The sequence below is a fragment of the Ranitomeya variabilis genome, chromosome 4, assembly GCF_051348905.1.
Source record: "Ranitomeya variabilis isolate aRanVar5 chromosome 4, aRanVar5.hap1, whole genome shotgun sequence".
In the NCBI taxonomy this organism is placed as follows: domain Eukaryota; kingdom Metazoa; phylum Chordata; class Amphibia; order Anura; family Dendrobatidae; genus Ranitomeya; species Ranitomeya variabilis.
In genome coordinates, this window is record NC_135235.1 from 77,304,930 (window position 1) to 77,317,582 (window position 12,653).

The 12,653-nt window shown below is 45.5% G+C and overlaps 1 protein-coding gene across 1 annotated transcript in view; it reads right to left on the reverse strand.

Moving 5' to 3' along the window:
• Positions 1 to 7,607, reverse strand: part of ARID5B (AT-rich interaction domain 5B) — a 350,123-nt gene extending 342,516 nt beyond the window's left edge. The window contains exons 1-2 of the mRNA XM_077258777.1: positions 7,401 to 7,607; positions 6,963 to 7,217 (exon numbers count right to left, since the gene is read on the reverse strand). Of these exons, the coding sequence (XP_077114892.1) occupies positions 6,963 to 7,217; positions 7,401 to 7,496 (351 nt within the window). The 5' untranslated portion in view covers positions 7,497 to 7,607. The remainder of the gene's footprint in view (positions 1 to 6,962; positions 7,218 to 7,400) is intronic.
• Positions 7,608 to 12,653: the final 5,046 nt, after the last annotated feature.

Here is a 12,653-nt window from a genome sequence, read left to right on the forward strand (position 1 = left end):
AAAACCCATTGAGAATCAGTGACAAGAATTAAAATTGTTGATCACAGAAGCCTCCATCCGATCTGACTGAGCTGGAGCGAGTTTGCAAAGAATGGGCAAAAGTTTCAGTCTCTACATATGCAAAGCTGTTAGAGACATACCCTCAAAAGACTTGCAGTAGTAATTGCCGCAAAAGGTGGTCCTACAAAGTATTGACTCAGGGGGGCTGAATACAAATGCACGTCTCTATTTTCAGAATTAATTTAGAAATCCATGTATCACATTACAAGTACTTGCTCCATGGTGTAGGTATATCACATAAAATTCCAATAATACATATGTAAGGTCGTGCACGTAACGTGATACAATGTAGAAAAGTTCATGGGGTATGAATACTTTATTGTGGCACTATCTATATACATATTTACTCATGCAAATCATATAAACTACCAGATAAGAAAACCTAAAGTCAAACTGACCCCAACAACAGGTCCCAGAGTAAGTTCCACATACTTTGTGTTACATCGCCTTTGGCCTATAAACCTGTATTCACACAATGAGATTAGTACATCTATAAGAAACCATTTCACAGCTCAACACGACGCTCGACAAGCCAGTGAGCTCATAGATCACTCAAGCTGATGGCTTATGAGGTAATTATGGTTCCCAGGGAAACATATACTGCCAAACTAAAATCAAACTGATATGGGGCCAAGTATAAACACTAAGAATGTGACTTCGCAGAAGCAGAAGTTGGCAGGCGGCTGGAACATATGCCAGGTTACTTATTAATATTTTATTACACTTCTAATTAAACAATCTATATCACATATCAACAGTGACTTATGGAAACATCCATGGATGATCCTGAAGTATAAATAATTCTTGGAAATAACCTCATGAGCACGCGGTACTGAGATTCCAGATCATGGACGAAAACGTCAATATCTTCTTTACAAGTGTGTTTGCAAATACTCGCTGTATGATGAGAACTTTCTGCCAGTTTCTTCAACTTTTTACCATTTTTTAAGATTTGGTGTCAGTGAATGGAAACATTCAGATTTAGAGAGGACCTGTCGCTTGTCATTTTTTACCTTGTCTAAGTGCTATTATAAAGTCAGCAAGCAGATGTGTTTTGCCACTGGCGGACACAGACATTTGGGGCTCCCTGTGCAAGAACAATATATGGGCCCCTTGCAGCTCAATAGGTCACCGATTCCACCTGCTAAGGGCGTGATGGTGGCCCTCTTACCTCTTGGGCCCCTGTGCAACTGAACAGGTTGGACCAATGATATGTTCGCCCCACGTTTCGCTCAGATTATGTCTACATCTATATTGGAGCGTCCATCACAATTAGTATAGCTCTGCTTGAATGGCAATTTTTCCTATCAAAACGACAGATATGTACAGGAAGTGACAGATCTCGTAAGTCTGTGGGGTCCATAAGGTGCCAGTGGCATCCATTGTGGGCCGGACAGAACACTTTATCCAGAATCTGGATATAAACCAGGACTGTGGAGTCAGTGTCATTTTGGTGGAGTCAAGGTCGGTACAAAATGGACTGACAGACTCCCAAAATATATAATACATTGGGCACAGTAGTACAGTGCAGGATGTGCTGTAAAAGTTCTCATAAGAACTTGGGAAACTTCTGAAATGTCCTATAAATGTCTGTTCTGTTCCTGATCTAAGGATCTGGGTTTTTGGTGGAGATGAATCTGTGCTGCACTTTATGCACATGCTCAGTACTGACCAGTGCTGGGGAGTCAGAGTCTGGGAAATTGAGAAGTCGGAGTCAGAGCTGGAGCCGGTGGTTTGGCTTACTGACTCCACAGCCCTGATATAAACAAGGATGTTTCCAGTCACTTACAGCAAACTGAGATGCTGAAAATACAGAGGAACATATCTTTTTATGAAAGATCATAGGCAAATCTGACGTGTCTTTACAAAATATCCACAGCAGAAATTTGAAGCTGATTTTCTGCACCTATTGGGTAAATTAGGTCACTTGCCTTTTCTTCATTGCATTTTTGAGTGCCTTTTTTTGCATGCGTTTTTATTGCAGTTTTGACGCTTTATTGTCTCTTTTTGGTATGTAGTCTTTTAAATAAAGCTGCTTTGTTTTTGATACTTCCTGACATTTGGTTTAGATAAAACGTTATTGATAGTCGTGTGTGGATTACATGTGTTTTCAGTGCGTTTCCACACTGCAGGTCAGTTTATGCAGCATAAAAAAGGCACAGTGGGCATAAGGTTTCTACAAAACCCATCCAATGTCCAGGACCTGTAAGGCTATGATCCCTCGATGAGCTTTTGGTCTGTTTTTGACACTAAGTATTTTTGTTGCGGCAAAAACTTAGCGTCTTAGCCACGTTCACATGTTCAGTATTTGGTCAGTATTTTACATCAGGATTTGTAAGCCAAAGTCAGGAGGTGAAAAAACGCATAAGTTTTCATGCGTTTCTGTCATACTTTTCCTCTGATTGTTCCACTCTTGGTTTTGGATTGCAAATACTGACGTAAAATACTGACCAAATACTGAACGTGGTGAGTTTTTTGCACACCATGTATTTTCTAAAAAAAAATGCAAGTAACCTATTTTACTTAATGGGTGCCAAAAAACTGCAACACCAAAAACTCATAAAACACTCATCATGGGAACGCAGCCTAAGGGTATGTGCACACGTTGCGGATTTGGCTGCGGATCCCCAGCAGTTTTCCATGCGTTGTACAGTAGCATGTAAACCTATGGAAAACCAAATCCGCAGTGAACATGCTATGGAAAATTCCACGCAGAAACGCTGCAAATTATTTTCCGCAGCATGTCAATTCTTTGTGCGGATTCCGCAGCGTTTTACACCTAATCCATTATAGGATTCCGTAGGTGTGAAAACACAGGCGAATTCTGCACAAAATCCACAATAAATCTGCACGAAACCCACAGGGAATCCACAGGTAAAGCGCAGGTCATTTTACCTGCGGATTCTGCAGAATCCGAGCGGAAAAGTCCGCTATGAAATCCGCAATGTGTGCACATACCCTAAGGGTATGTGTCCACGTTCAGGATTGCATCAGGATTTGGTCAGGATTTTACGCAGGTAAAATCCTGACCAAATCTGCACCTGAGGTCACTGGCAGGTCACCTGCGTTGTTGTTGCGGTTTCAGCATTGTCAGGACATGCTGCGTTCTGAAAAGACGCGCCGCATGCCCGTTTCCGCGGGTGTGCCACATGCGTCTTTTAATGCATAGTGGAGACGGGATTTCATGAAATCCCCTCCACTATGCTGTAACATCTGGACGCTGCGTGTTTGGTGCTGCGGCTCTACGCAGCGTCAAACACGCAGCGTTTCCTGAACGTGTGCCCCTTAGGCTTCATTCTCACACTGAGCTTCTGGTGAATATTTGATGTTGCAGAATTTCTGCACCTATAAAGATACGTTCCCATGAGGAGTTTTTCATGCTGCTCATTTTAAAAAAAACAAAAGTAACCTCTTTTACTTAATGGGCGCAAAAAATCTGCAACATCAAAACTCACTAAAAGCTCATTGTGGGAACTTATTTAAATTAGGTCACTTGCGCTTTTTCATTGCATTTTTGCATGTTTTGTAACGTGTTTTTATTGCGTTTTTGACGCTGCAGGTTTTGTCTCGGTTTGGCGTGTCATTCTTTAATCAAAGCTTGCTTGTGTGTGAAACTTTACGGTATTTTGATTTCACTGAACTTTATTGACATCTGTAGGTGCGGATTACATTTTTTTATGTGTTTCCGCCATAGAAACACACAAAGGGGTTTTTTTTTGCCTTCCTCTGGATCAACATGTTAGGGCATGTTAGGTTAGGCTATGGGTTGAACTAGATGGACTTAAAGTCTTCCTTCAACCTTAATAACTATGCTACTATGTTACTAAAAACGCATGTGATTTTTTTTTTTTTACTTACAGATTTTCCGTATCTAACGTAAATCTATTGGGAAAAGCTGCACAGAAAACACCACTGAAAAAATTGACACGCTGCGGACTTAAAAAATGCACCGCGGGTCAGTAAATAAGAAGCACAGTGGGCCTGAAATTTCTAGAAATCCCATCCACTATGTTGGAACTGGAAGAAGCTGCAAAAATACGCAGTGTCAAAAACCTGATAAAAGCGGATGGCGTGAATGTAGCCTTACATAGATATATTATTACTATAAAGCATCCAAGAGGCAATATGAAAAGGTAATAAAAATATGTTTATTAAAAAAAATGGCCACAATAATGTAATTCACCACACAATACAACAAAAAAAATAAAATAATAAAATAAATTAATGTCAGGAAGAATAAACAATGATCCTTTGTCAAAGCAAACGTGACCTCCATTGCAATTCCTGGGATGAATGCTTATTACAGACACAAGGGGGAAGTGGATTAGTAGAAATAAGTAAATATTTACACTTTGCCAAGAAAATAGAAAATAAAAAAAATCTAAGCTGCGGAAAGATCTGAAATCAATAAGAAATTCATGTGAATATATATAAACAAGTTAATGGAACAAGTGGAAACAAAGTGTATTTGAACATGGGAGTGTTATGTTGCCCTCTCTAGGCTCTGGCTCTCAGTGCCGGTTTCTGTAGGCTCGCTGCCAATGAAGTAACACTGGATTCTGTTGCTTCTGCGATCCTGCTAATGAATGACTAACTCAGGCCAGCGGGGAAATGACATCACTGGGGTGTAAAGCACAACTGCATTAGGAAACTTTCTACCTGTTTCAATTATTTATCAATATGATCCTGTACAACAGAGCCAGACCTCTGCATAATTCCTCCCAATGTCACTAGCTCCCCCCTTTCCCCCTCCCCTGTCGTAAAAAAAAATTAATGTTGTCAAACCAGTTACTGTGACAGGAGGAAATTAACAGCTGAAAAATAAATACAATGTGCTTCATATAATAAAAAATGATTAAATAAAAATGTTAAAAAATATATTTAAGGAGATAAATAAACATACGTCATCGCCCTTGAAGACGCGGAGAACGGTCATAATCTATTTATGGCATGCAATTAAATCTGACACTATTAAAAAAAAAAAAAAAAGATCTCGGGACTGCATTGTCTACAATTGTTTTGCAGCTTGTTATTGATGCTGTTCAGGCACTAATAAAATGGCTGAGTCATTTCCTTTAAGTGGCAAGAGAACATGGATGATATTCATACTGCTTTCTTGATATTTAATCCTTCCCCTTTTTTTTTTTTTTTTTTTTTCCAGATTCGCAAACCATGTTGAAGTAATAAATTTGAAAAGCAAATAATAAGTCCTGCCTATAATGGTGGTGGTGGGGAGGGGGGTACAGACAGCTGCACAGGAAAGTTAGACAGGGGGAGGGGACACGTTCAGATCTTCGCAGAAGTGAGGTCAACCTGCTAATGTGTTTTTTTTTCTATTTTTTTTTTTTCTTTTAGAAGTTACAGAATGTCAACTCAATACTGTTGCCATGAGAAAAAATAAAATACAGACACATAAAAAAAAAAAGTAAATGAAAAACAAAGCCATTAAATCTGAGCATAGGGGGGCAGCCAAGCACAACTAAGAATACCGGAGCCATTTCAAACATGTAATATTAAACTGCAATGTAACCCTAGCTTTAAATAAAGGCAAGACAAAACTGCAATTAAGCCCATTAGGTGATAGGTTGACTTTAGCAAACAGCAATCTTTAAAAATAGGATGACTTCTATTTCGCCTCTAAGAAAAAAAAAAAAAAGAAAAAAATCCAAGTGCCCCGGAACAATGATGTTTATAGGATTTAACATGCAATCCATTCTCTCCGGCACATTGCTATGCATGTACACTATAAAAAGAGTTCAGCAGTAACCTAGTGCAGCCATTGGGAGTACAATAAAGCAGCATAATTGCAGCACTACTTGAAATTACAGATCTGGGGAGGGGGGGGGGGTGAGACATTGTAAAGCGATCATGCTTTGATGATTTGGGCTATTATCTGAAAAATGTCAACTGTAGATCAAACATTATTTTTTCTGCCAGAGAGGAAGGAGAAGAAGAAGAAAAAGAAGAAGAAGAGGAGAAGAGGAGGAGGAGGGAGAGTGAAGGGGAAGGAGGGAAGGGGGGGGGTTCCATTTGCAGATTATTATAAAACACTGCATTGTGTATCTGTCAGGTCAGCACGTCAGGGGTTAATCTCTAATACCTTCCACTGGAAGCGTCATATTAATAAATAGTCTGAAGCCATCAGATTCCTTGTTAAGGATTAAGCAGTTAATGCTTAACGTGTTTGTGCTGGTTACATGCCTGATTCTCGCTTCTTTTTTTTTTTTTCAATCTCTCTCCCCCCCCTTCCTCGTTTCTCTATCCGCCCAAGTTATTTTGAATGTATTTATTCAGGTACCTGTCATTTATCACTTTATTCAACACATCTTTGCCTAGCGAGGAGAAAAAAATAAATAAATAATACAAAAAATAAATAAATAAAGAAAAAGAGCTTTTGATCTCACGCAGCCTCCATTTCATTATTTCCTCTCCTCTTAAAACATATCAAAAAACACAACACACAGTACAGAGGTGGGAACAATATCAGGGGCTGCGATAATGCAATCAGAAGCCGGAGGGGCTGTAATGGATGCAATCACACACACACACACATTATATATATATATATATATATATATATATATATATATATATATATATAGCCAGGAGCCAGGCGGAATGTTACAGCAAGACACAAAATGCAGGCAAATGACAAGAGCCGGGATATTAATAGAGCCGTCAATCACAGGGGGAGGCAGCAATAAATCCTCATCTACCAGAGATCAGACTATGGTCAGGGGGCACATCACCCAATGGGGGGCACATCACCCAATGGGGGGCACATCACCCAATGGGGGGCTCCACCACCAGCAGCAGCCACAACAGCTGGACGCCCCCTCCCCTCCATCCCCACTGCTGCAGCCTCCGGGGCCAGCCTCACCCCACACACAAGGGTTAATCACCTCGCCATGGTCGCTACTCCTGCCCAAGGGAGTATCTTCTGGGAGGAAGTAAAGTTTGGAGCTGGATAAAAGTTGCCTGCTAGTTCTCTCTTCCCACAGCAGCTGCAGCTCCGCGATGCACACCGGCTCCTCGGGTTTACACCGGACCAAGAAGAAGTCGCCGAGGGACAAGATCCGGGCTCTGTCCTCCAGGTGGAAGTGGAAAGCCTTGTAGAAGATGTACGGTCCATGGAGACCACAGGGCGAGCCGACCCACTGCGGGAGAAAACACAAACACAATCAGCCCGCGGACAGCCGCAATGGAGGGACGCGCAGCGCCGGAGCCTCCGCATCCTCCGTGGGGGAAAAGTTTGTGTGAAAGTTGCCGTGTGTGGCGGTGGGGGGTGAGGGGCTGCCGGCCGCCCCCTGCAGCCGCCGGCGCAGAGCGGACAAGAATACCTTCACTGAGTTGGGCTCCATCTCGATGTTCTGACAAGGGGGCGCAATGTAGTGAAGTGGGAAGCCTCCGACTGCCGCGGGAAGGGTTAAAATCATTCCTGGCTTACAGGAAGGTCCGCGGGGATTGGCGGATGGCGGGGCACGTGGTGTAACAGGGAAGGCTTATAAGAACCTCCCAGCTAGTGGGCGGGCTTTCCTCAGAGCCCTCGGGCGGTGGGAAGTAGTGAGCAGTAGCCGGCAGCATGGAGGCCCCGGCGGCAGGAGGAGAGCGGGCAGATCGGAGCGTACGGGCAGTGTCCGCGCCAGGAGCGGCGGCAGACACCGGGCGCCCGGCTGACCCAGGAGGCACCTGCTCGTCCCACCACACAGCCCGGACATTGCCGTGCTCCTGACAGCGGCTGTGACCATACCGGGCGCGCCGCCGCCGGACACTGTGACCCCAGCACCGGGCTCTGCTACAGCGGCTCATTCCCACACTCCGGGAGGACCTAGTGACGTCACAGGGCAGTTGACATCAAGTCATGTGACCGTACAGACCCGGCACCGAGGAGAAAGCGCAACTCACAGGGAGCAAGTCTGCGGAGGACGCGGTGCGGCTGCTGGGGACGGCGGGACCGGCTCTACTTCCCGGGAGAGACGCGATGGGAGCGGGTGCTGCATTCAGGGGCGGTGCGGGGGGCAGATGAGGGGTGCTGGGTGCATGATGTCTGGGGGGGCACATAGGGAGGGCTGGGTGCATGATGTCTGGAGGGCACATAGGGAGGGCTGGGTGCATGATGGCGGTGTGGGGGGCACATAGGGAGTGCTGGGTGCATGATGTCTGGAGGGCACATAGGGAGGGCTGGGTGCATGATGTCTGGAGGGCACATAGGGAGGGCTGGGTGCATGATGTCTGTGGGGGCACATAGAGGACTGGGTGCATGATGGCGGTGTGGGAGCAGATGGGGAGGGCTAGGTGCATGATGGCGGTGTGGGGGGCACATGGGGAGTGCTGGGTGCATGATGTCTGGGGGGCACAGGGAGGACTGGGTGCATGATGGCGGTGTGGGGGGCACATGGGGAGTGCTGGGTGCATGATGGCGGTGTGGGGGCACATGGGGAGTGCTGGGTGCATGATGGCGGTGTGGGGGGCACATGGGGAGTGCTGGGTGCATGATGGCGGTGTGGGGGGCAGATGGGGAGTGCTGGGTGCATGATGGCGGTGTGGGGGGCACATGGGGAGTGCTGGGTGCATGATGGTGGTGTGGGGACAGATGGGGAGTGCTGGGTGCATGATGACTGTGGGGGGCACATAAGGAGTGCTGGGTGCGTGATGGCGGTGTGGGGGGCACATAGGGAGGACTGGGTGCGTGATGGCGGTGTGGGGGCAGATGGGGAGTGCTGGGTGCATGATGGCGGTGTGGGGGGCACATAAGGAGTGCTGGGTGCGTGATGGCGGTGTGGGGGGCACATGAGGAGTGCTGGGTGCATGATGGCGGTGTGGGGGGCACATAGGGAGGACTGGGTGCGTGATGGCGGTGTGGGGGGCACATAAGGAGTGCTGGGTGCGTGATGGCGGTGTGGGGGGCACATAAGGAGTGCTGGGTGCGTGATGGCGGTGTGGGGGGCACATGAGGAGTGCTGGGTGCATGATGGCGGTGTGGGGGGCACATAGGGAGGACTGGGTGCGTGATGGCGGTGTGGGGGGCACATAAGGAGTGCTGGGTGCGTGATGGCGGTGTGGGGGGCACATAAGGAGTGCTGGGTGCGTGATGGCGGTGTGGGGGGCACATGAGTGCTGGGTGCATGATGGCGGTGTGGGGGGCACATAGGGAGGACTGGGTGCGTGATGGCGGTGTGGGGGGGCACATAAGGAGTGCTGGGTGCATGATGGTGTGGGGGGCACATGAGGAGTGCTGGGTGCATGATGGCGGTGTGGGGGGCACATGAGGAGTGCTGGGTGCATGATGGCGGTGTGGGGGGCACATGGGGTTTGCTGGGTGCGTGATGCCTCCTATTAAAATCAATGTAACCCCAGCCAATCAGACATTGACCTATCCACGGATAGGTCTCATCAGTGATATAGTGGACAACCTCTTTTAAGTGTCGGTTTGCTGTTGAGATTTACCTCCAGTACCCAAACACATGCTTCCGTGGAATGCATGGTAGAAATATGGCTGTGCACTTGTGACATGTAGGGTTCATGTGTCGGGGCGTTGCAGGCACATAGTCATTGGTGGGATGCATGGTATTAGTGTGGGCGTGCAATGGTGAGATTTTGATGCTTGTGTGCGGTGCACCGAAGGAACCTACAGTAGTGTACAACCGCTTTAATGTTGATGGCTTATCCTTAGGTCTGGGAGTGCGACACCCAGCATTCTTGCTGATAAGCTTTCCTGCGACGGCTGGAAACTAACAGTTACGGAGCAGCACAGCTTCGTCGACAGAATAGTGGCCACAGCCAGGTACTGCACATCTCCCCCTATGGACCCTATTGATTTATATAAGGGGCGGATGTGCAGTACCCGGCCACTATAGAGCGACAGAGCTGTTCTTTGTAATTTATGTATTTCCTGCTGTGGACACAGAACCGCTGATCGGCGGAGGTACCAGGTCCCACTCCCCAACCGATCAGAAATGGATGACCTATCCTAAGGATAGACAATCAATGCTAAAGTAGTGGACAACTTCTTTGAGAGACTGGGATGCTTGTTATTAAACATGGAACTAAAAGTAAAGAAAATGTTAATGCATTAAAAACAATAAACACATTTTGTTCTATATAAATTGCCTTTGTGTGTTGTGTTCCAGCAAACGAGATTCCTGATTATTGGGCTATTAAAGTTATGACTGAATTGTTGAATAAGGTTATCCAGTTCTGTTTGCCTCCTAAGTAATTTAACCCCTTTTCCGATGCGATTCACATATACCTCAAATGGTGGATTGTGCTTCAATGGAGCATCTCTGGAGTTGAGCCTGCTCCGTACCTGGCAGATGCCAACTGTTTCATAGCCTCAAGTATCCTAAAGGGGTTAAGAAACTTACAAACTGAACCTGAAGAGGAAGTTCAGGCTGCAGCTGATCCCCCGGCTTCCTCTTCATGTTCAGTTTGTCTGACGTCAGAGACAGCGACGCCAGCGCTGATTGGGTGCCTGTGTCACAACACCGCATCACAGCCCTGGGGAGAGCGACTGCCAACGCCGCAGAAATGGTGCCTTTACGGGAGGGGAGTATAGGCTTTATCAGGGCTGAGCATTTAGTTTAAGAAGGGGTTGTCCTAATAGTGGAGAACCCCTTTAATGAATTGAAAGTTTTTTGTAAATCAGGGATGGGGAACCTCGGGCCCCAGGGACATTTATGGCCCTCGATGACATTTTATCAGGCCCCCAAGCAGATTCTCAGGGACCTCATTCATGGGCAGGGAGGTGTATTTTGATTACAACCATCTCAGTAATTTCTTCTTTCTCTGTTTGCACACATCCGCAGTGTTCACTACTGAACATTGAAGGGCATGCAATGAAAGATTACGTCCGGACACCAGTGCCAGAGTCAGGATGTACTTTGTGGGCGGAGTTTGTACGGCCCCCGAAGGACGGTAGAAATATCCAAATGGCCCTTAGCAGAAAAAGATCCCCCACTCCTGTTTTGAATGATGAGTCAGACTTTAATCTAAGTTTACACCAATAAAAAGTTATTAAAAAGATAAGGATGTTTGTATTAGCCATGTCTGCAAGTCTTGCCTATCAAGATGTGAAATTAACGCATATGGGAAAGGCCAGAATTCACATTTTTCAGTCGCGAATCCTCAAAAAGTGATCAGAACCCGGTATTTGCCCCAAAGCCCTCACATAGCGCCAACTGAAAAAGAAGTTACCTGTCTGAAAAATGACACGCCAATTTTTATTTTCTTGTATTTCTGCATTTTTTTCTCCTGCAAAAATAGAAGAAAAACTATCACTGTAATCACTGACCTGTAAAATCATATTCCAGGTAATGCATAAAGTGAAAATCTGTAATGACTTGCTAGGTAACAATTTTGGTGTTGTCGGTTTTCTTTCCCCAACTTTTTTCCGTCTTCAAATACTTTCTAAAGACCGTATGTATGTAACATAATAAGTGCGTTAACATTCAGCCCCAGCCTTCACTTTCCATCGCCGCTCTGGTCTTTTGGACCATATGGCCATTCATTACCTTAGTCGGCACATGCAATGTTTCCTGTGTGGAGCCGTAGCTGCCTTTCTAACATGAGCCTATAAGCCTCAGAACGTGGCTCTACGCTTAGGCTTCTTTTACACGTACTGTGTTTTTAGCGGCCCGTTATTGTGGATCGTATAGACACAATTTTCATGGTCTGCCGCAATAACGGACCGCAAAAAACTTGCGGATCACCGTTTTTCAGGTTTCCAATACTATGGAAATAGTATTGGGAAAAAACAGGGTTCCGCAAAACCGGAAGTCACGATGCACCGCAAAAACAAACTTCTGTTTTTGCAGCCCCATTGATTTTCACTGGGGTCCGTAAGCTGTAAAAAAATATCGAGCAAGCTCGATATTTTTTCACGGCTGTAAATACGGAGCTCCTATGACTTTTGGCGGCCCGTTTTTGCGGCCCCATTGAAGTCTATTGTGGCCGTAAAATCACAGCAAGTGTAAAAGAAGCCTTATATTGAGAAAGTGACTTCCGTTTCATACATGTGGGGCAGAGGAGAATGAAGTGGAGCCACAAACTGGGGAAAATGTAATTATTAAATGTAATTAAATTTAATTATAACAAAGAGGTAGGGGGACAAATGAGCAGAGAGCTCCTTTAAACTTGATATGCTGAAGTTGAAAACTTTTTTTTAAGCAAATCAGAAAAGATTTCTGATGGAAATACTGCAGAGGCTTAGTTCTTAAGTTTTTTTGGTGCAGATCGAAAAGCAAGCAAATCAGAATACATTTATTTACATAATTCCAATATATCGTGCAGCACTTTACAAGTCAGAGGTACAGGTACAAATTATATCAGACGCATTACAACAATTCAAATGAGGAGTGAGGCATCCTGGCCGGAGATATGGCATGAGCGTTGCTTACGCAGGAACTTAACAGTATTAAAAATTATCCTAATAGTGATGGTAGAAATTTTGGGCAATTTTTTAGGTGTTGTCCAGCCTCAAATTTCAAAGTATTCAGTCACTTTGTGACTGCAGACTTGTGAATCCTCTGGTGCCGATGACTGCATTCATGTGACAGCAAGTATGGAACATGGCCACAATCCAACTAGACTGTTTC